This window comes from Agelaius phoeniceus, chromosome 27 (genome assembly GCF_051311805.1).
Source record: "Agelaius phoeniceus isolate bAgePho1 chromosome 27, bAgePho1.hap1, whole genome shotgun sequence".
Lineage (NCBI taxonomy): Eukaryota > Metazoa > Chordata > Aves > Passeriformes > Icteridae > Agelaius > Agelaius phoeniceus.
Genome location: NC_135291.1, coordinates 1,889,562 through 1,912,884, shown reverse-complemented (window position 1 = coordinate 1,912,884; position 23,323 = coordinate 1,889,562). Strand labels below are relative to the sequence as shown.

Below are 23,323 nucleotides of genomic sequence, written 5' to 3'. Positions count from 1 at the left end.
GCCCTCTCGTGCTCTGAATCCTCTTTTCCCCTGCTCTTCTGCCCCTATCCCATTGTCCCTCCAGCCCCCGCCCTCACCCCTGTGCTTGGTTTTGGGGGATGCAGGCCCCTCCTACTCAGTCTGGGGGGTCACATTCCCCCTTTCCCTCAAATTCCCCCTTTCCCTCAATTCTGGCAGCTCCTGGCTGCTTTTTCCTGGGAGGAATCTCTCAGTTTTGGGAATTTTGAAGTGCAGTTTTGGAGGGGGACAGCTCTCTCTGGCTTCCCCCTCCCTGTTGTGGCCTCTCAGCTGCCCCTGACACCCTGGGGGTGCTGGGATTTCCCTCCTGGGCACAAGGACGTTCCTCTCCTTCCAGGAGCCCAATGCCCGGCTGGGGCTCCAGTTCAGGGGGTCCTTGAGCAGCTGCCCCAGAACCTCCCCCAGGGTCTCCCAGCACAGCCAGAGCCACTCGGCCTGGGGTCCCCAAAGGCCTCAGCAAGCCCCAGGTCCCTCCCAGGAACCCTCAACCCCCTTAAACCCAGCATCCTCCACATCCCCTGCAAGTTCTCCCCATGGCACCAGCCACGGCCATGTCCCCACTTGTCACTGCCCATGTCCCACCATGTCCTCACCCATGGCTGTCTTCCCACCATGTTTCCATCCCTGTCATTCTCCCCCACATCTCCATCCATGCCCGTGTGCCCCCATGTCCCGATTCCCATCCATGACCATATGTCCCCATGTTGCTCTCCATGTCTGTATCCTACCATGACCACATGCATATCTTAATTCAATGTCTTTATTTTTACCCCAATATCAGATATTTTAAAGAGATGAAGAGAAATTAAAAGAAAATCAAGGCCAAAAGAAAAGGATTTCTGTGTCCATGCTGGCAGAGAACCTATGTGCTTGGTGGGAGGAAAGAATATTTTTTGGTGAAGTTTCCACCCCACTGTCTTCAAAATCTTAGACTTTTCCCCACTTTTTCACCATTTGGCTGCCAAAGACACCTTTGGCAATAGGAAATCAAAATCGTGGCATCCTTGAAATTGGAAAAGACCTCCAAGACCATTCAGTATTCCATGGAGCCACCAGAAGATAGGATTGAATGCAAAAGACTTTATAGGGTTGAAAGTCAATAAATCCACTCTCCCCAAGGAATTCCCATTGTTGGTCTGCGTCCCCATGGATGTTCCTGGCTGTATACATCCATGTGCCTGTATACATCCATGTGCCCACGGGGAGCCAGGAAGATGTGGAGCCACCCAGCCAGGTGTCTTCCCAACACAGATCACCAGGACCACAGATCACCATGGCTCTGCCCAACGAGGGTCACTGGGGACCACCCAACACAGATCCTCCCTTGGGGGATGGAGTTGGAGCAGCGCACAAACCTCTTCCCGCACTCAGGGCACTCACAGGGCTTCCCTTAGTGGCGCCTCCATTGGTGTTTGGTCAAGATTGACCTCTGTGAGAAGCTCTTCCCACACTCCCCACACTCGTAGGGCCTCTCCCCTGTGTGGATGCGCCGGTGGATGATGAGTTTGGAGTTTTGCTGGAATCCCTTCCCACAGTCAGGGCAGCGGAAGGGCCTCTCCTCGGTGTGACTCCGCTGATGTACGAGGAGACTGGAGCTGGTCTGAAACCTCTTTCCACACTCAGAACACTTGTAGGGCTTCTCCCCAGAGTGAACACGCTGCTGGTGTTTTCTCAGGTCCGAGTGCCACCCATAGCTCTTCCCACATTCCAAGCAGGTGTAGGGCCGTTCCCCAGTGTGGATCACCTGGTGCCGAATCAGGGCCGAGCTTTCTCTGAAGCTCCTCCCACATTCCCCACACTTGTAGGGCTTTTCCCCAGAGTGGATCTTCTGGTGTTCCGTCAGCTGGCACTTCATGCTGAAGCTCTTCCCACACTCCCCACACTCATAGGGTTTTTCCCCAGTGTGGATCCTCTCATGTTTCCTCAGGCCAGAGCTCTGGCTGAAGCACTTCCCACATTCCACACACTCATAGGGCTTTCCCCCAGTGTGGATCCTGTGGTGTTGCATCAGGTGGCTCTTCTGGCTGAAGCTCATCCCACATTCCCCACACTCGTAAGGCCGGTCTCCAGTGTGGATCATCTGGTGTTGCATCAGGCTCCCCCTCTGCCTGAAGCTCTTCCCACATTCCCCACACTCAAAGGGCTTTTCCCCAGTGTGGATCCTCTGGTGTTGGATCAGGATGGAGCTCTGGCTGAAGCTCTTCCCACACTCCTCACACTCATAGGGCCTCTCCCCAGTGTGGATCACCTGGTGCTGCCTCAAGCCGGAGCTCCAGCTGAAACGCTTCCCACATTCCTCACACTCATAGGGCTGTTCCCCAGTGTGGATCACCTGGTGCTGGGTCAGATGCAATCTCCGGCTGAACTTCTTCCCACATTCCAAGCACTTGTGGGGCTTCTCCCTGCCATGAGGCTTCTCCACCAGCTCTGAGCTCTGGCTGGATCTCCGGCCGCCTTCCTGGCTCAAGGGGGCTCTTTCCTCCCTGCAGCTCCCTGGGCTGGGTTTGCAGCCCCTCCTCGTGCGGAATCTCCAGGGCTTTTCCTCCTCCTCCATCCAGACACGCCCTGGGAATGAAAAATCCTGGTTTGGGGAAAAAAACAAGATGAGAGTCCCTTGGACTGGGAGTTCCTCCTTGCCCAAGTTCATCTCATTAAGTCATTGGGCATCTTGTGTCTCTAAGAACCTCCAAAACACCACGATTCAGCACAAAAGTCCTCCAAACATCAAGACACAGATCAAAAACTTGCCAAACATCAAGATCCAGCAAAATCCCCCTCCAAATATAAAGATTCAGCCCCCACAAAAAAACAAAGCACCAACAATTAGCCCAACAAAGCTCAGAAACACCAAGATTCACCCCCAGGAAATTGATGGATCCCCCTTCCCGGTCACCTGCTGCATGTGGGGGGGGGGGAACGCTCCTGGGGCTGGGGTCAGAGGCTGCAGATACAGGGAGAGGTGGAACCTTGTGCTGCTTCCTCTTCCTGTTCCTCCTCCGGTGTCCCCACTCTTCCTCACACTCCTCTTCCTCCTGCTATTCCTCCTTCTCCTGCACAATCCCACCTTCTCCTCCCACGTGCATCGTTTGACCCTTTTGTTCCTCAACCCTGCTTCTCCTTCCCTTCTCCTCCTGCCCCAGGCCCAGCACCCGCTGCCGGCTCCCTCTTGCCCCCAAACCCACAGCATCCCACGGCAGGGGCAGGGATGGAGCTGGGGCAGGTCGGGCTGGGGCAGCGCTGGGCTCCCGGCCGCTCCCGCCCGCACTCGGTCCCCACTGCAGCCGCTCCCGCCAGGACAGCGCGGGGGGGCCCGGCCTTGGCGCTGCCCCACTCCCACCTCCCCAAATTCCCCTCGCATTTGGAGAACAGGACATGGATGGTGTTGGTGTGCTGCAAAGGGATTGGGTGAAGGGGAGTGTGCAGCAATATGCTTAAGGCAAAAAGCTGCAGGATGAATCTTTGTGGGAAGGAAAAGGATGATGGAAAAGCAGAGGAAGAGAAAAATACTGAGGACTGGGATGTTTTTCAGCAGGGTCTTATCCTCAACATTTGCCGGCTGATCATTTGTATCCCCGGTTTCCAGGAGAGGAAAACAAGGAGGTCAGGGTTTCAGGGGGTTTCTCTGTGGGGGGCAGCGGCAGCACCGGGCGCAGAGGTGCGGGACCGGGAGCACGGGCTGGGGGCCTGGGGGGAGCTGCGGGGCCGGGCCGGGGCTGTGGGGCAGCCGGGGCTCAGCGCCGGGCGCTGCCTGACCCCACCAGCCCCGGGCAGGGCCGGCAGTGGCCCCCGGCCCCCAGGAGGCTGCGGGACGCCCCGGCCGCTGCCCGGCCCCGTGGAGCTGCCGGCCCTGCCCGCCGGGGGGGCGCCTTTGGACACTGCGGCAGGACAGGGACCGGCTCTGGGATACGGGCTGGGGAGGGCACCCTGAGCACAGGGAGGAGGAGCAAGGAACACCTGGGAAATGTGGATTATACATTTTAGCATGGAGATTGTCTTTTAAGGATTTTGTTAGGGTTACTGGAGATACAAATGATTTTACAGAAAGCTCAGCAGCTGTCAGAGGATGAGCACCCACAGACACTGAGGGGGGCTGCAGGAGGGGCAGAAGAAGGCCCTGCAGCACTTGGGCACAAAGGCCCAGCAGGTGAATGCAAGAAGGGAGCAGCAAAAGGCCAAGCTGAAGGCAAAGGCCAGGGCAGAGTTCCTACAGCCCCTGAGGGATCAGCCCCAGGGCCCAAGGGGGCCCCAGCACCCAGGGCACAGGCTCGGCCACAAGCACCCGGCAGAGGCATTGCCCTCCTCGGCAGGGGACAGCCCACCCAAACAGCCCCTGGCAAGGAATCAGGGCTCCAGCTGCAGGGCACAAGGACACTGCAAGCACAGACAGCAGCACCCTCAGGACCAGCAAGTCCACCCCTTGATGGACATGGATTGGCAGGGCTGTCACAGCTCCCATCACACCAGGGACCCTCCACACTGGAGCCCTTGAGAACATTCAGGTGGGTCTGCATTGAGAGAAGGCCTTTCCTGATGGACACAGGGGCCTCTCAATTCACTTGGAATCTTCGACTTAGGGGGGGAAAATGCTAAAAATAAGCTTGATTAGTGAGGGGTTAACTGGGAAAGATGTATGGTTTTATTCAACCACTGTTAGCAGATTTGGGAGATGGATTTGAAATACATGAAGTTTTATTTGCTCCTAATTGTTATTATGATTTACTGGGAGGGGATTTGATCTCTAAACTCGGAACGCCAATTAATATTATAAAAGGTGATACAGAGGCCAGTTCTGTTGTACCTCTGAGTCAAATGTCTGGCCAGGCCTAGGCTGAAGTGAACCCAGAAGTGTGGGCAGCCCCAGGGAAAAGGGGAAAATTAGATATGGAGCCTCTCCAAAGTACTCTGAAGCAACCAGGACAAGTGGTGTCTAAAAGCAACAGCCTGTTCCAGGGGAGGGAAGGAAGGGGAATCAGACAAAGCGCAGGTCACCGCCCCATGCTCAGCTCAACCCAAGGAGCTCTGGGTGCTTCTAAGAGCCTGGCACTGAAATGCCCTGGGCAGGAAGGCTTCAATATCTTCTGCTGACACCATGGCACCTAACAGGGGGGCAAAAGCAATTCTGACTGCTTCAGCAAGCACTGGATCAGAGATCAAGGTATATTCTCCCACAGGAAGCTGGGCTGGCACAGAGCCTGCCCTGGCACTTTGCTGTTGCCAACACCCAGCCAGGACATCGGCTCCTGCCTAAGGAGTGCAAAGCAGCACCACTGGTGGCCAAGGGGCCCATGCCAAGTGTCCCTGAGGCCAGAAACAGCCGCCAGCACAGCTGAACACGGGGGGACCCCTCAGCCTGGCCTCAGGGGCTCTGAAGCCCCGGAGATTTGCACTTCCCGCCTGCAGCAGGACCATGGCAGCCGCCCCTGAGCCTGCCCTGAAGGCAACGCAGCAGCAGCCAGGGCTCCACAGCGGGCCAAGCCCCTGGGCCTGCCCACAGATCCTCTGCTCAAACCCTCGGAAATCCTGGCCACCCTCCTCTGGCACCTCCAGCCACTGCGGCCAAGCCTTGCTGCCACTGCTGCAGCTTCAGCGCTGGCTGGGCCTGCACTGCCACAGCTGCTGGGGAGCACCACGGCACAATTCCACTCTGGGGCTCGCTCACACCCACACTCTGGGCTGACTGCGACTGCATTGCTGCAAAATGTACCAAGTTCATTTCTTCTAAATCTTCTTTCTCTGCTCAGAATAGTTTCTCTACTCAAAGGTTTGCCTTGGGAAAGAAATTTTAAAGGTTTTATTTAAGGGCTGTTACAGCACTCAACAGAGATGAGTTCAACATCTCAGCAGACTGGGAATAGCCCAAAAGACACCCACAGAGATAACGACCAGCAACAAAACATCAACGCCCAGCAGCAAACAGCAACCAACAGCTACCCCAGACACTGCCCCCGGCACAGCTGGAGACACCTGGTCTGGAAAAGGCTGAGAAGGAAATCCACGAGTGTGGACCGAATTCACAGCAGAGGGGAAGAAATCCGGGTCCAACAGGAAACCAAATACTAAAAACTTACACAACTTGGAAGCAATGAACAATAAACCAATGGATTTCTATGGGTTTTGGATGGTAAAAAGTTTAGGAAAAATCTAGTAAAACTCATGTGTCATTGAACGATTCTCCCTGCACACCCAGGCTATGTGTTGGTGAAATGATTTCTCTTGCACATTCTGGCCAGAATCAAGTAATGCCTTGACTCTCTAGAACTGGAAATGTTGGAGAGTTTTGGCTCTTCCCACCCTTTTGGTGACAAGATTACAACATTTGAATGTTTTTTTCTTAATAATCCTTCTGGTCAGTAAGGTTTGGGTCAGGGGTGTCAGAATCAATTTTTATTCTTAGGAGAAGTAGAGGCTTTTTGGGTATGTGTGTGTGTCTCTTAGTGAAGGCACAATTTTGGTCTGGGTTTCTCCATGCTCACCTTTAGGATGCATTTTGAAAAACTAGAAGAGGTTTAAATGCGACGCTTTAACTCATAAACAGTTAACAGAATACGGTTAAAAAAGGGAAAAAAAGAAAGGCATCAAAAAGAAGCAAGGGAGGGTGGGTGAGAAAGGAACAAGGGAGTCACCAGATGGCTGCCCTGGAAGAGAAGCTTTGGTTTTAGTCAGCCTGCAGAGGAGCTTTAGAAATGCAAATGAACACTGCTGGGCAAAGCCTGGACAATGGACCTGGGTCTCTTGCCTGGGGCAGGAATTGGGCTGATTCCCCCTGCCCTCACCCCAAGCTCTGCCTGCTTGCACCGATGGAATTTGCACAGCTCAAGGCAGAGCCCAGGGTGAGGATATCTGACCCTGCAACAGAAACGGGTGAAGCTGCAAAGGGAAACAGCAAATGGAGAATGTTGGGAAAACTTCACTATAAATAAATGGGGGGGAATCATCCCTCTGCCCACTCCAACATCTGCTGTCACTGTCCATGTTATATACACGGTATAATAGAGCACTGGGGATTTTTTGCTATCAAAAATTCAGGGCAATCAATTGGGAATCCAAGTATTTGATGATTTAATTAAAGAAAAGCAGTCAATTGATGCAGCCCTGGCTGGAGAGAGCGGCCAAAAATGGGGAAAAGATGAACGGCCAGCAGAGCAAATCCTATAACACCATGGACCAGCCCCTGGGAACCCAAACCAATTCATATCAGGAGCCACAGAACCCATTTCTCATTTCAATGGCATCATTAGATTACAAACTGCCCTCGGAATAACCAACCAGACAGCTCCAGCTCCTGACCTTCCTGCTGAGCAATCCACTGAAATGAGGAACACAACGCTTAACCATGGAATGGGATCAGATTGCCTTCCAGCAGAAAAAAGAGGAGTTTGTGGAAAATTCAATGACTCAAACTGCTGTTGGCAAATAGATGACAAAGGAAAAGTGGTGAAAAAAACACCAACAGAAACAAGAAAGCAGCTCATGTACCAGTCCAAACGTGAAAAGGATGGGAATGGGACACGGTTTTGTGGCTCTCTGGCAGACCATGGGTTAAACGAATGCTGTTTCTCCTCTCCTGTACTACAGCAACTCTCATTTTTTAACGTGCTCCACACCTTGAGAGTGCAGCTCATTCAGCAGCTGAGCGAGGGGATGCAGCTGGCAGCCAGGCCTCCTGATCCAGAAATGGCTACAGAAGGGCAGGGAATGAGGGCACTGAGAATAATCCCGAAAACAAAGACTCAGTAAGGAAAAAAGAGAAAAAAAAAAAGGAAAAGAAAAGAAAAAGAAAAAAAAAATTCACTGAGTGAATCTGCCTGGAGGTTGGGTCAGGGACTCGTAGATAAGGAAGTGAGAAACCCTCAGTTTCAGTAAATGTCACTAATTAACATGGACTGCTGCTCACAGAAAGTCCCGCTAATTTCCTGAACTTCCAGAAGAACAAAGACTTAACAGAGCCGTGAATATCGGCTGTTATACAAAAGTGGGAATGCACATTAACGAGGACATGCAGTTGGTGGATCGGGAAGTCTGAACCTTCCAAGTACCTCAGCCAGTGGGCAAAGGGAGAGGGAGATGAGGCCGGGAAAATGAGGATAAAAAGGAGGCTGCGAACTACAACAATGGCAGAGAGCGCACGGCAAATGCCCCACGGCCTCTCCCTCTGCTCAGCAATAAAGTCACTTGTACAGGACTCCTCTGTCTCCTCTGGGCACAGAAACCTCCGGCCACGTCAATTTCCCCGCACAGCCCCGGGCACGGGGCAGCCGCCTCTGTCCCAGCCACAGCAACTGGGCCGAGCCAGCGCTGCTCCGGCAGCGGCTCCTGCCGAGGCAGCGGCCGCAAGGAGACCGCGGGCAGCCGCTCCCGCAGCGCCCTCACGCCAGCGGCAACACGCGCCGGACACGGCACAACGAACCCGCCTGAGCCCCCTGCCGCCCCCGAGGCCCGCAGCGAGCCCCGAGCCCCCGCACAACCCAGCGCGGCTCCCACCTGCGCTGCCGCCGCCTCCCAGCTCCGCCGCCGCCTCACCGCGCTCCGGCCGCTGCCGCCGCTCCCGGGCCCGCACAGACGCTCCGCCAATGGTGCCGCTGCCGAGCCACGGCCGCCCTCAGGCCGCCACCGGGGCCCTGCTCCGCCCCGATCCCACCAATCAGCGCGCCAGAACCACGACTGACGGCACCGTCGGCCAATCGCAGCCAGGGGCGGGCTCTGCACGCGGCACAGCCTCGCCCCGCGCTCTCAGGGCCCCCCGGGCTGCGTGAGGGCAGAGCCGGAGATGGGGAACAGCCCTGGAACGGGCCCGGGCCCGAGGGGATTGAGCTGAAAACACAAACAAACTTCTCCGCACCTCCCGCCACGGCTTTCCCGGCACTGCGGCTCCGGTGGCTCTGGCTCAGCGGGAAGCCCTGGAGCCTTACTTCTCCTACCCCTAATTAGGAGCATCAGTGCATCGCTTTGATTTCCCCCAAAAACGGAAAACCGCCCCAAACCCCTGTGGATGAGTGGGGGAGGGGAGAGATTTCTGACAGAAAACCCCAAAAACTCGGAGCCGGATAATGAGAATGTGGTAAATAGGTGTGAAAAACGCCAATCATTTTTTTTTAAATTTTAAAAGTTTAATAGTAATAAAATGGTTATAAAAATAGTAATACAATTAGAGTAATAATAATTTGGGCAATTTGAATTAGGACAATATGAGACAATAGAGATAAAGAGTTACGGACGTCCGGGTACCTTTTTCTGGGCAGTAGGAGCGCTGAAAAGGACACCCGTTAACACAGGAGTAACCCTTAAACACCATAGCCTGTTGCATATTCATACACTTCATACATGATGCATAAATTCCATTCAAACACGGGATTCCGTGTGCTCAGTGCCACCTTCTTCCTCTGAATCCTACAGCGCCTTCAAGGCGAGAGAAGTTCATTTGTTCTGATAAGAGAGCAATAAATTCTTTTTCTCTGAAAGATTTAGGTGTCCTGTGGCTGCTATCTCGTTGCAAGTCCTTTCTTTAAAAAATTCTCTTACCAAGCACAGTTTCTATTTTAACATGTTTTTAATAACCTAAAACTATATTTAACCCACTACTTAAGAGAATTAATACAGCAGTACTTTCTAACACAAGACATACAATATTCATTTCAATATTTGCGAAAAGCCAATCACAAAATATGCATTTTTCACAAGTGTAATCCCACTTACTTCCAATCTCCCAGTATGGTCCCAGCTGCTGCCAGCATGGTTCCAGTTGCTTCCTCAATCAACTCAGTGAGTCCCAGTATGATGCCATTTGCTCCCAGTTGCTCCCAGTCAGGCCCAGTGTGGGGGATGCTGTGCAGGTGTGCTCACTGTGACACTCAGTCACTCCCAGTATTAGTCCAGTCACTCCCAGTATGATCCAGATATGAGCCCAGTGTGCTCCCAGTCACTGACAGAATAAACCAGTTTTGCTCCACATGGTTCCAGTTGCTCTCTTTCACCCTCACTTTCCTTCCAGTCACTCCCAGTATATCCCAGTGTACCCCAGTTCCCTCCAGCATCTTTCCAGTTCCTTCCAGTATGATCCCATTTGCTCCCAAGCACTCCCAGTCAGCCTCAGTGTAGTGGCACTCACTGCCAGTATGATCCTAGCCAACCTCAGCACCATCCCAGTTCATCCCAGTATATCCCATTTACCCCTGACATGGTCTCAATTGCCCCCCACAGGCTCCTACTCACTCCCAGTGTGATCTCAGCATGATCCCAGTATGATCACAGGATGGAGTCAGTACAAACTCAGTACAATCCCAGTATGATGCCAATAGGATGTCAATACAAAGCCAGTGAAGTCCCAGTCACTCCCAGTATGATCCCAGTATGATCCCAGTGTCCATCAGCGCGATCACAGTCTGCTCTGGCATAGCAATATGATCCCAGAATAATGTCAATACAAACCCAGTACAGACCCATCATGATCCCAGTATGATCCCAGTATGATGTCAGTACAAGACCAGTACAGTCCCAGTCACTCCCAGTACGGTCCCAGTGCAGCCCAGTCCCTGGCAGTGCTGCCACTGCTGGGATCCCCCAGCCCTGTGTGCGTTCCCCCCTGGCGGATGTGCCGGGAGGAGCCCCAAGGGCTGGCAGTGGCCAGGCAGGGTCCCCCAGCAAGGCCCAGTTTGGATGTGCAGCCCCCAGTTTGCCCAGTTTGCCTCGCCTTTGGCCCGGGCCGGGTTTCCCCCGCCCGCAGCGGCTGGGAGCAGCCGAGAGCCCCGCGCTGCCCATCCCGACGTGTCCCGGCTCCATCCCCGCTCCTGCCGTGGGCTGCGAGGGCTGCGGGAACGGGCACCGAGGGTGTGGCTGCTGCTGGGGGAGGAGGAGGAGGCAGGGAAGGGCAGGGATGAAGGGGGAGGAGGAGGTGGGGTTAGGGAGAAGGAGCAGGGGGAGGAGGGATGGAAGAGGAGTGATGAAGGCAGAGAGAGAGCAGCGATGGAAGGAGGAGCAGGAGGTGGGGTTAGCGAGGAGGAGGAGGAGAAGGGATGGAAGGGGAGGGATGGAAGAGGAGAAGGAGGTGGAGATAAGACAGAGGGGGAGGAGGAGAAGGGGGAATGAATGGAAGGGGAGGAGCGGGAGGAAGAGGAAGAGGAGGGACAAAGGCGGATGGAGGCTGAGCTGAGGGAGCCAGGCCGTCCATCCCTGCCTGAATTCGCAGCCCCCACCTGTGGGATCATCGCCCCCCCCATCGTGCCGGTGAGCGGGGAGGGGGAGCTGGGCCCGGATATCCCGGGGGGTCCCTGGGTTGGGTTTTTGGGGGGATGTTTGGAGAATGAAGAAGTCCAAGCCTGAGCGGAAAAGGCCCCTTGGGGGGACATCGGGGGTGGCGGTGGCGGCTGCCGGCAGAGGCAGCCTGGAGGAGCAGAGCCCTGTGTGCCCCAGGAGCCCAAAGTGGGGAGCCCAGAGAGGGGGGAGCGCCGCCATTGGCAGGAGCCTCAAGAGCCTGGAGAGGGGCAGGGGGGACTCCTTGGAGCCGCTGCAGCCCAGAGCAGAGAATGAGGGGAGAAGGGAGCCCGGGAGCCCAAAAAGCCCCGGCATCCCGAAATGGGGAGAGCGAAGCGGGGGCAGCTTTTGGCATTGCTGGGACTGCCAGCAGCCTGGGCAGGGCAGGCACCGAGGAGAAGGGGGACCCCCAATCCAAGTGTGACCCCAGCAGCTGGGACAGGGGGGAACCCCCGAACACCAGAGGGGAGGGACCAGGGCCGGGGAAGTCCTGGGAGGCTTTTTCAGGGCTGAATCTTGGTGTTTGGGAGGTTTTTCTGGAGCCCAGATGGCCGGTGACTTGTAGAGATGGAGTCGGGCAGAGGGACCTTCAAACTCTGTGTGTGTTGGGGAAGATGAAACAGGAAAGCCTTATAAATATGATTGTCTGGCAAAAGATTTTGAGAATATAGAAAGTATAAGGAAGATTGAAATGAAAGCAAGCTTTGAGATACCTCAGTTAGTGAACAACTGGAAAACAATGGTGTGGCCCAACTGAAGGTAATCCCCTTTTGATGAAACAACTCCCTCTGCTTGCAGACAGATCCAAGGGTCAGAGCAGACCCTACTAGCTCAGCAGAAGGGGTTTAAAGAGGAGTTTTTAGGGTTTAAAATGTAACACAGTATGGTGATGTAGTGATTCTTACAGGCTGTATGTAAATGCTCTAGGATTTGTATCTTGTACTAGATTGGCTAGTGAGAAATAGAATATTCAACACAGAAGAAGATTTATTGTATTGTAACAGGAACCTTACTCTCTTACGCTCTTCCCCTCTTACTCTCTTACCCTCTCATCCTCTCTACCCCTCTCTTCTCTTGGGCCTGCTCCGAGCTGTGCCTGGCAGCTCCAAGCAGGGCCCTGCACCCAGGCCCTTTGCAATAAACCGCAAGTTCCAGGGCCTGGCTGCAGAGATCTCTTGTCTCCGTCCATCCCGACCGTCCTACCCGCCGACGCTTCTACAAACGCGCTCATCCCTTGTTTTCCCCAAACCAGGATTTCCCATTGCCAACCCCAGGGAGGCTGCGAGGAAGAGGAAGATGCCCTGGGACACTGAGGCAGGTGAGGAGGAAGTCAGTGCCCCTTTCCCCTCTGTGCTGCTCCATCTCCCAGCCCAGCAGGGCCCCCGGCTGCAGCTCAGCCCTGGGGGGATCTCCTTGCCCTTGCCTGTGGCACGGAGGCAAATCCCATGCTGTCCTTGTCCTTCCTCCCCCAGAGCAGGAGCTGAGCATGGAGAGCAGGGAGGACAAATGCCCGCGGCAGAACCTGGTGGCAGAGGCCGTTTTGAGCGGCTCCACAGCGCAGGAAGCCAACGGGGAGGAAAAGCCCCGGAGATGCCGCACGAGGAGGGGCTGCAAACGCAGATGGCGGGGATGTGAGGGGGAAAGAGCCAGCCTGGGCCGGGAAGGCGGCCGGAGATGGAGCCAGAGCTCGGAGCTGGTGCTCCATGAGCAGCTCCATGATGGGGAGAAGCCCCACACGTGCGTGGAGATTGGGAAGAGCTTCAGGTGGAACTGCGACCTGATCACGCACCAGAGGATCCACACTGGGGAGAGGCCCTACGAGTGTGGGGAGTGTGGGAAGAGCTTCAGGTGGAGCTCCACCCTGATCAGGCACCAGAGGACCCACACTGGAGAAAGGCCGTACAAGTGTTCTGAGTGTGGGATACGCTTCAGCCGGAGGTTCAGCTTGAACAGGCACCAGGTGACCCACACTGGGAAGAGGCCCTACGAGTGTGGGGAGTGTGGGAAGAGCTTCAGCCAGAGCTCTAGCCTGATCACGCACCAGAGGACCCACACTGGGGAGAAGCCCTACGAGTGTGGGGCATGTGGGAAGAGCTTCAGAGAGCGCTCCACCCTGATCACACACCAGAGGATCCACACTGGAGAAAGGCCGTACAAGTGTTCTGAGTGTGGAATGTGCTTCAGCCGGAGGTTCAGCCTGATCACGCACCAGAGGACCCACACTGGGGAGAGGCCCTATGAGTGTTCCAAGTGTGGGAAGAGGTTTCAGACCAGCTCCAGTCTCCTCCACCACTATTGGATTCACACAGAGGAGAAGCCCTTCCAATGCCCCGACTGTGGGAAGGGATTCAAGTACAACTCCACCCTTGTCACCCACCGGCGCATCCACACTGGGGAGAGGCCCTACGAGTGTGATAAATGCAGGAAGAGGTTTCAGACCAGCTCCTATCTCCTCCTGCACTATCGGATTCACACAGAGGAGAGGCCCTTCCAATGCCCTGAGTGTGGGAAGGGATTCAAGCACAACTCCACCCTTGTCAAGCACCGGCACATCCACACAGGGGAGAGGCCCTACAAGTGTCCCCAGTGTGGGAAGAGCTTCTCCAGGAGCTCTCACTTAACCCGACACCAACGGAGGCACCGGTAAGGGAAGCCCTGCGAGTGCCCCGAGTGCGGGCAGAGCTTCGTGCGCTGCTCCAGCTCCATCCCCCACTGGAGGAGGCACTTTGGGCACAGCCCAGGTGAACCACATTCCCTGTGATCCATGTTGGGAACACACCTGGCTGCTTCTACTTTTTGTTTCACATTAATTTTTTTATCCTCTCCCTTTCTCTGCAGTCCAGAAGCCAATGGGGATGGATCTGTCACCTGAAATCGCACTGAAAACAGCTCAATCATACTCCAAAAGGGCTCAAACCCACCTCAAAAAACTCAATCCCATGCCAAACTCACTCAATTCCACAGCCACCAGGCTGAGATGGGGTTGGGATGTGATTTAGAGTCATGGGATCTCAATTAGAGTTGTGGGATAAGGATTGTGTGGGGCTGGGTGTGTGGGATGTATTTGATAGCAAATAAAACTCTCAGATTTACTGATTTCTCTCCCGTTCATGTTCAGTCCATTGCAGTTCTGTTTGCAGAGTGCTGCCTTCTCAACTCATTGTCTTTGTGTCCCCTTTTCTCTCCTGCCTCTCTTTGCCTGTTTTGTTTCTCTCTCAGTGTCTCCCTTGACCCATGGACCACCAAAGACTCTCCCCTGATTTAATTGACTTTTCCCTGATTTAATTGACCCCTCCCCTGATTTAATTGACCCTTTCCCTGTTTTAATTGCCCCCTCCCCTGATTTAATTGCCCCGTGCCCTGATTTAACTGCTCCCTTCCCTGATTTAATTGACCCTGCCTTGATTTAACTGACCCCTGCCCTGATTTACTTGACCCTGCATTGATTTAATTGACCCCTCTGTCCCCACAGACCCTCCCCTGATTATTTATTATTTTATTTCCCAATTATTATTTTAATTCCCAGTTCCAGGAGCTGAAGTCCTGAAGGCTGGCAGGGAAATGTCTCTGTAGGATTTTGCTCCATTTGCCTTCAAGGGTGGGAACATCTTTTCCTGGCTGGGAACTGGAATTCCAGACTTTTGGAATGTGTGTAGGGCAATATGGACTGGGATCAAATAGGGGTTGGGATCAAATATGGAGTAGGATCAAACAGGGACTGGGATCAGATAGGGACTGGAATCCTACAGAGTGGGATCAAATACAGACTGGGATCAACTATTCACTGGGATCAAATATGGACTGGGATCAGATAGGAACTCAGATCAAACATTGCCTGGGATCATCTATTGACTGGCATCAAATATGGACTGGGATCAACTATTGACTGGGATTGTACAGAGTGGGATAAACTGGACTGAGATTATTTAGACTAGGATCAAATATGGACTGGGATCAAATATGGACTGGGATCCTATGGATTGGGACCATACAGACTGGGATAAACTGGGCTGGGATCAAATATGGGCTGGGATCAAATAGGGACTAGGATCAAATATGGACTAGGATCAAATGGATTGGGATCAAATATGGACTGGAATCAAATGTGGACTGGGATGAAATATGGACTGGGATCAAATATGGACTAAATTCAACTATGGACTGGGTTAAACTGGACTGGGATCAAATCAGGACTGGGATCAACTTTGGACTGGGATCAAATATGGACTTGGATCAAATATGGACTAAGATCAACAATGGACTGGGATTAAATATGGACTGGGGGCAAATAGGGACTGGGATCAAATATGGACTGGGATCAAATATTGACTGGGATTGTACAGACTGGGATAAACTGGACTGAGATTATTTAGACTGGGATCAAATATGGACTGGGATCCTATGGATTGGGACCATACAGACTGGGATAAACTGGACTGGGATCAACTATGGACTGGGATCAAATATGGACTGGTATTACTTGGACTGGGATCAAATACGGAACTAGGATCAAATATAGACTGGGATTACCTATGGATTGGGATCAAATATGGAATGGGATTAAATATGGATTGGTATCAAATATAGACTGGGATCAAATGGACTGGAATCAAATGTGGACTGAGATAATCCTGACTGGGATAAAGTGGACAGAGATTATGTAGACCAGGATCAAATATGGACTGGGATCAAATAGGGACCTGGATCAAATATGGACTGGGATCAAATAGGGACCTGGATTAAATATGGACTGGGATCAAATAGGGAGTGGGATCAAATATGGACTGGGACCATCCGGACCAGGATGGCTGAACCAGTTCTCCCAGTTGTCCCTAGCATAGACCTAGGCACTCCCAGTATGATCCCAGTCTCTCCCAGCAGGGCCCCAGTCACTCCCACTTGCCCCCAGCGTGTTCCCAGTTCCCCCAGCACATTTCCAGTCGCTCCCAGTCTGGTCCCAGTCCCACAGCCTTGTGGTCTCAGACCCTCCCAGTATATCCCAGTTGCGCTGAACATTCTGGCAGTTGTTGCCAGGCACTCCCAGTCACCTCAGTGTTGTTCCTGTGCTGCCAGTTGTCTCTCAGTTGCTCCCAGTTCCTCTAATTAAGTCCCCAGTTGGCTCCCAGCATGGGCCTGGTAGCTCTCAGTAACCCCCAGTCAGTGTTCAATCACACCCACTCTAATCCCAGTATGATTGTAGCCACTCCCAGTATGATCCCAGTCACTTGCAGTCTAATCCCAGTTGCTCCCAGACGCTCCCAGTACAATTCCAGTGCCTCCAGTGTGATCCCAGTTGCTCCCTGTCAATGCCAGCATGACCCCAGTAGCCTCCAGTATGATCCCAGTGACTCCCTGTCTCTCCCAGTTTATCCCAGTTGCTTCCAGCTTCTTCCAGTTTCTTTCAGCACCACTCCAGTTACTCCCAGTCAATCCCAGCATGATTCCAGTCACCCTCAGAGTGATCTCAGTTGCTCCCAGAATGGGCCCAGCTGTTCCCAGTCTGCTTCCATCACTCCACTGTGGTTACAAACACTCCCAGTATGGTCCCAGTTTGAAGGGGTCCAGCTGGAGAAAGATTGTCCTTCTTGGACGTCCCGGCTGGCTATCCAGCACCACTAGCAGTAACAAGGCACTATCCCGATCTCCGTGTTTCGGGACAGCACCTAAGGCAAACACTCTGTGCTATGACAGCAGCGCTACCTTGTGGTAGGACGTGGCTTGGCTTATGGCTACAGTCAGCAGAACAAGAAGAGAGCGCTCTCCAACTGTGGTGAATGCAGATTCATTGGGTCCCAGAGGAAACCGACAACCAAAGACACAGAGGGAGGGGTTGCAACAGCTTATAAGGAGGGAGGGACAGAGGGGAGGAGTCATTCCTTGGACGAATAGGGTTTCAGAGGGGAGTGGGATACAAAAGATTGACTTAGGGAGAACACCAATGGGGATAGCTTAAGGGTGGGGCCCCGGCCCCTGAGCCAATCACTTGACGCTCTAGCTGGAAGTTTCTAGAGAGTTCCAGAGAGAAGGGTGGGAGCACTGAGTGACAGACAGGGCACCGGGGAGGGATTTGAGAAAGAAACATTAATCTCCAAGGCAACTGGGGAGGAGTTGGGATAACTGGCAGCGCAAGGGAGGGAGGGGAGAACCAGGGCAGAACCATTACATGATAGGGGGGAACAGAACAGTCCAACTTATACAGACACAACACAACACCTCATGACCTCTACAGAATTCAAATTATGGGAATTAGCATGGAAACAACTGCTAAAAGAAGCTCTCCCAGGCTTGCATGCTAATCCAAACACAGTAAAAGATACCAATGGCATGCCAATTACCATTGAGCATCTCTCCCGGTGAGGGCCAATGGTCCTTACCCTCAATCCAAAGTACCGTAATTCCTTTAGAAACACTTGAGAGAGTCAAAGAAGCAGCTGAAAAGGCATTCTTTTCCATTCAGCCTGAAGGGCCATTTGAGCCTTATTGTAAGATCAAGCAGCTACCATCAGACCCTTTTTTGAAATTTGTAGAAAGGCTAACTAGAGCCATTGAAATCCAAGTTAAAAAAGAGAATGCAAGGGAAGAGGTTTTAGAGGAAATGGCATTTACAAATGCAAATGAACAGTGTCGAGCAGCAATTTTATGCTTACCTCTAGACCCCCCCTACACTAAAAGATATGCTTCTAGTCTGTAACAGGAAAGTGCCTCTGATGAGTGTGGCTGAAGACACCAGACCAAGGCTGCTGCCAAGACCACCTCAGCGTGTCGCCATTGCCAGCCCTGTGCCCATTCCCTCAGCACAGCAGCACCCTGGGCAGCAACAAAGACCAGCAATGGTTGGCCCCACAAAGCCATGACTGCTTTGCAATAACCTTGGGCATTGGAGTAACCAGTGCCCCCTGAAAAGGCAATTTGATGAATTTAGAAATAGCAGGGGAGGAGGACTACAAGCACTCCCAGGGGGTCAATAACAACAAAAAAACTGAAAGGGGAGCGCCAGCCTGCCAGGCGTGCTGACACAAAAAGGGCAGGCCAAGAGAATAAGGGAAGCAAAAAAGACAAAGCGCGCAGTAATATTACTATTTCTGCAATTGAAGCAGATGCTTTAAAGACTACGTCTGCTGGTCCACTGTTGAAAGTGCAACAAAATAACCTTTGTTATGATTTAGGTGAGCCTATGTTAACCATGTCTTCTGTCAATGAGCCTTACAGGTTGCAGCTGACAGAATCACTCCACCTGAAAGACACTGACTGGCATTTTGTCTCCGTCAACCCAGAACAGAAGGGTACTTGGCACCGTATTCGCTGTAAGTACATCATCATTGGGGACACCAAACACACACGAGATTGAAATTGCTCCAGATGCTGAGCAATTCAATCTCGGGCTGCACTGTTTCCACCCACCCCTGTTTCTTCCCAAAGGTCAAATTGTTGCACAAGCTATCCCTGTGCCGTTTTTGCCTGAAGGTACCGAAAAACAAGGACCCACAGTCGCCCGGGTCCAAGTTATTGGAAGAGATAAACCCAAATTATGGTGTAATGTCAGTGGGGGTGGGGAGTCAAAATGCATTGAGATGCTTGTAGACACGGGTGCAGACTGCACAGTGATCCCAGCACAAAACTGGCCTGCACATTGGCCTTTGCAAAACGTTGCTGGTCATGTTCAAGGTGTAGGAGGCCTGCAATTGGCGAGACAATCCAAAAGCATCATCCAAATCAAGGGACCAAACGGACAATTGGCAAATATCCGTCCATTTGTGTTAGATTATTCGGAACCTTTGTTAGGGAGAGATTTAATGGCCCAGTGAGGTGTCACAATTGATATTCCAGACTCCCCACAGGATTTTTGTACAGTGGTCATTGAACAGTGCCGCACCCAGAAACAGAATTGGAAGACAGACAAACCAGTTGAGGTGAAACAGTGGCCGCTCAGTAAACAAAAAATAAAGGCACTTGAGGGGATAGTGGAAGAGCAACTGAAAAAGGGTCACATTGTGGAGACCACGTCCCTGTGGATCTCTCCAGTGTTTGTCATCCAGAAGGCTGACAAAAAGAGATGGCGGCTCCTCCACGACCTCCGACAAATTAATAATGTCATTGAAGATATGGGCTCTCCCCAACCTGATATGCCATCCCCAGCGATGCTTCCCCAGGATTGGAAATTAGCTGTTATTGATATAAAAGATTGTTTTTTTCATATTCCCCTCTACCCTGACGATGCACCGCGTTTTGCATTCTCAGTCCCCACCATCAACATGGAAGCCCCTATGAAAAGGTACCATTGGACAGTTCTCCCTCAGGGCCTGAAGGTTTCCCCAGCGATCTACCAGTGATATGTCTCTTCCCTGCTTTCCCCAGTGCATGCAACTGCAGAAAAGGCCATCATCTATCATTATATGGATGATATCCTTGTGTGTGCCCCCAGTGATGATTTACTCACCCACGCGCTTGACCTAACGATCGATGCATTGATTGTTGCAGGGTTTGAGCTCCAGGAAAAGAAAATTCAAAAGATGCCACCTTGGAAGTATTTGGGCTTAGAAAATGGAAATAGGACCATTGTTCCTCAAAAATTAGAAATCAATACAAACATCAAGACCCTAGTGGATGTCCACAAGTTGTGTGGGTCTTTGAATTGGGTAAGGCCATGGCTCAGTCTGACTAAAGAAGACCTTGCCCCTCTTTTCAATTTATTGAAAGGGGGAGAGGACCCCGGGTGCTCCTAGGTCTATTACCCCAGAGGCACGGAAAGCTCTAGAAAAGGTTCAGATTGCCATGTCCACAAGACAGGCCCACTGATGCCGGCCTGACCTGTCATTCAAATTTATCATCTTAGGTAAGTCGCCACACCTCCATGGAATCATTTTCCACTGGGAGGAAAAACAAACATCTAAGGGAAAGGAAACACCTAAAAAGGGCCAGGACCAGAGGGACCCGCTCTTGATCATAGAATGGGTTTTCCTCAGTCACAAAAGGTCCAAGAGGATGACAAAACCTCAGGAGCTGGTAGCAGAACTGATCCAGAAAGCAAGGACCCGGATCAGGGAGTTAGCAGGATGTGACTTTGAGTGCATTCACATTCAAATTGAGTTAAAATTGGGCCCAAATACTATGCAAATATTGGAACAATTGCTTCAAGAAAATGAAGTGTTGCAGTTTGCTCTAGATTCCCACTCAGGACAAATTTCTGTCCACCGGCCTGCCCACAAAATGTTCAAACAAGATGTCCAATTTACTCTGAAATTTAGAAGTGCTCAAAGTAGGAGACCTTTAAAAAAGGCTCTGACTGTCTTTACAGATGCGTCCGGGAGGTCCCACAAGTCTGTTATGACTTAGAAGGATCCTCAAACCCAGCAGTGGGAGATGGACATTGCTGAGGTGGAAGGTTCACCTCAGGTTGCTGAATTGGCTGCTGTTGTTAGGGCTTTTGAAAGGTTCTCAGAACCATTCAATCTGATAACAGATTCTGCATATGTGGCAGGAGTAGTGTCCAGGGCAGATCAAGCAATACTGCAAGAAGTGTCTAACATGGCACTTTTCGAATTGCTCTCAAAACTTGTAAAGTTAGTCACTCACCGGGAGCAACCATGTTATGTGATGCACGTCAGGTCACACACCGACTTGCCAGGGTTTATCGCTGAAGGCAACAGAAGGGCAGATGCCCTTGCTGCACCTGCAGAGATGGCCACTCTCCCAAATGTTTTTGAATAGGCAAAAATCAGCCACCAGCTTTTCCACCAAAATGCACCTGGCCTGGTTCGTCAGTTTCACATCACTCGAGAACAGGCCAAAGTGATTGTGGCCACATGCCCAAATTGCCAACAACATGCACTCCCTACAATGAGTGCAGGAGCAAACCCTAGGGGGTTGAACAAGTGTGAACTGTGGCAAACAGATGTCACACACATACAGTCATTTGGACGGCAGAAATACGTTCACGTTAGTGCAGATACCTTTTCTGGAGCGGTCTATGCCTCTGCCCACACAGGAGAGTCATCTAATGATGCCATTAAGCACCTCTTACAGGCTTTTTCTTTCATGGGCATCCCCAAGGAATTGAAAACTGATAATGGGCCTGCCTACAAATCCAAGGAATTTGGGAGCTTCCTGCAGCAATGGGGAGTAGAGCACAAAACTGGCATCCCCTACTCCCCTACAGGTCAAGCCATAGCAGAAAGGACTCACTGCAATATTAAAAGAGTTCTGGACCAGCAACAACAGGTTCTGAAGGTAGAACCCCCCCACATCCAGTTGTCCAGGGTGCTGTTCACAATCAATTTTCTGAATTGTTCCTTTGGCAGCCTGAACCCGCCCATCCTATGCTGTTGTGTCCTGTTTTTGGTTTGCCCCAGTTCCTCCCCGTTCATCTGTCAGTGGTCCTGCCCGGAATTCCCCTATCCCAGATCGTTGTCTGCCAATCTCCTAGTTCCTCCCCCGTTCCTATGGTTTCGAAAATGTATCCTTGCTTTCTCCGCCCCAGGCCCCCTTTCCATCACCCGGCTTCCCTTCCCCTTCTTCTAGATTCTTCTTCCTAGAACGTCGGATAATTGGTCAAGAGTCAAGGGCCCCTCCCCAGAGCTTGCTTCATTTGATGATTTTGCTTGCCATTCAGAAATGTATCTATTTCTTCTGTACTTCGATTGGTTTGCTGTAAGTCTCCACCTGTACCCACCCCCTGCATTTATAAGTAAGAGGCGTCCACCTTTTCTTGTCTCCGAGGCTCCCCTCCTCACCCGTTCGCACCCGTTCCTGTCCTGCCCGGTTGGGCTCAATAAACCTGACCTTGTTCCAACTGACCTCGGAGTCCTCCCTTCTTTTCTCCGTGCACTTCGCCGTTGTGCCCGTGGAGTGGCCAAGACCCACGAAGGCGCAGACCGGACTTCGAGCCCGGCAGGCGCCCCTCCACTGCGAGCTAGGCTGGTGAGCTAGTGAGCCAGGCACTCTTTCAACACCCAGAGACCAGCGCAGCCGCAGCTTGGCGCCCAACGTGAGGCAGCGATAGGACGCCGCCATCTCGACACAGCTTTGTGAAACTGCCCGGAGAATCCCTCTGGAGAGCTGTCGGTTGGGACCGGAACCTTGCCGCCCCTCGGACTTGGAATACAGTATTCCTCTTGGTCGCCAAATCGCCTCTCTGTGTAGCACACCTCTGTTTTAAGAGAGTGGTGCTCCGAGAGGATAGGGACAGCAACCCTTTCGGTGCCAAAAGGACTGTCCCTCGCACAGGAATCTCCCCGCTGTCGTGGCTTCAGTTCGTCCCACCAGCTCGGTGAGTCTCTTTGGGGCCGTTTGCGGCGGTCACCACCCTGCCTTCTCTTTGGTCTCATCCCGATTTTCTCTTTCTCTTCTCGGGGCAGGGGCTGGTTGGGGACCCCCTTTCTCTCTTTTGCTTTCGGTTTCTTTAACTCTTTTCCTACGACAGCGCGCGGTCGAGAGTGTAGCGGACTCGTCCCCTTTTATATCTCACCGGGATGAGCGCCAGATTGTCCGCTACACAGAAGGGATTTTATTACCAGGTTGTGGGTTCCCTAACGGGGAGTGGGATTCGTATTAAGAAAAATGAAGTTAAATCTTTAACTAGATGGCTTTTCGAACAATTCCCTGACGTCTCCCCAGACCGAGCCCTTGAGTCCACCTTTTGGAAGAAAGTGAGAGCGAGGTTACAAGGACAACTTAGTACGGGGAACGGTGCTTTAGAAAAATATCTTTATTGGGTTTCTCTTCTTGTTTCTCTCACAGAATCTAAAGGGAAAGTAACGAAACAGCCATCTAGTCCCCGGTTATGCCCCAGTTCCACCCTCTCCCCTGTTCCTACCTGATGTCCCCACACCCCTCGTTCCCGGACCAAGACCCTGAGGGGGGCAGCCCGCGCCAGCCCCGCGCCGGGTGTCCATCCTTCCCCGGGCCCCTCTCAGTCAGCTCGGTCCCCTTGCCCTAGGAGTCCTGGCCAGACTCCTAGGGAGCCTGTTCCTACTCCCTCTGCTCCTGTACCCTCTACCCGAGTTGATAAACCCAAAGTTAGCCCTTGTCACCGCCAGCAAAATGGCTCTTCAGAGCCACA

General features: G+C 52.5%; 3 protein-coding genes across 27 annotated transcripts in view; 2 read left to right on the top strand and 1 right to left on the bottom strand.

Annotated features, from left to right (window-relative positions):
* LOC129132025 (uncharacterized) overlaps positions 1–23,323 on the bottom strand; it is a 261,039-nt gene that overhangs the window by 2,277 nt on the left and 235,439 nt on the right. For 5 of the 23 annotated variants that reach the window (XR_013185370.1, XR_013185371.1, XR_013185372.1 and 2 more), the window contains exon 1: positions 1,399–2,848. The exons of 9 other annotated variants lie outside the window; for them this stretch is intronic. Coding sequence is in view for 1 of the 14 variants with exons in the window: in XM_077191154.1 (XP_077047269.1) it covers positions 1,428–2,665 (1,238 nt within the window). In the remaining 13 variants the exon portion in view is untranslated. Of the gene's footprint in view, positions 1–1,398; positions 2,849–8,499; positions 8,638–9,711; positions 10,603–23,323 lie in introns of those variants that run through there. 9 more of the 23 variants (XR_013185377.1, XR_013185385.1, XR_013185384.1 and 6 more) reach the window with 7 other exon arrangements.
* The window catches only part of LOC143695926 (uncharacterized), a 129,992-nt gene that overhangs the window by 76,155 nt on the left and 30,514 nt on the right, over positions 1–23,323 (top strand). The gene's annotated exons all lie outside the window — the stretch shown is intronic.
* LOC129132023 (uncharacterized) lies at positions 11,072–14,357 on the top strand. The gene is made up of 4 exons (XM_077191147.1): positions 11,072–11,238; positions 12,518–12,583; positions 12,743–13,908; positions 14,104–14,357. The coding sequence occupies exons 1-4, from the start codon at positions 11,101–11,103 to the stop codon at positions 14,135–14,137; spliced, it is 1,404 nt and encodes a 467-aa protein (XP_077047262.1). The 5' UTR covers positions 11,072–11,100; the 3' UTR covers positions 14,138–14,357.

What these genes read in the sequence shown, in the direction of transcription:
- LOC129132023 (XM_077191147.1), top strand. Translation starts at nt 11,101, where the DNA reads ATGGAAGGGGAGGAGCGGGAGGAAGAGGAAGAGGAGGGACAAAGGCGG. An exon ending in TCGCCCCCCCCATCGTGCCG is followed by an intron (nt 11,239 to 12,517) that starts GTGAGCGGGGAG and finishes TCCCCAAACCAG; the next exon opens with GATTTCCCATTGCCAACCCC. An exon ending in CGACACCAACGGAGGCACCG is followed by an intron (nt 13,909 to 14,103) that starts GTAAGGGAAGCC and finishes CTTTCTCTGCAG; the next exon opens with TCCAGAAGCCAATGGGGATG.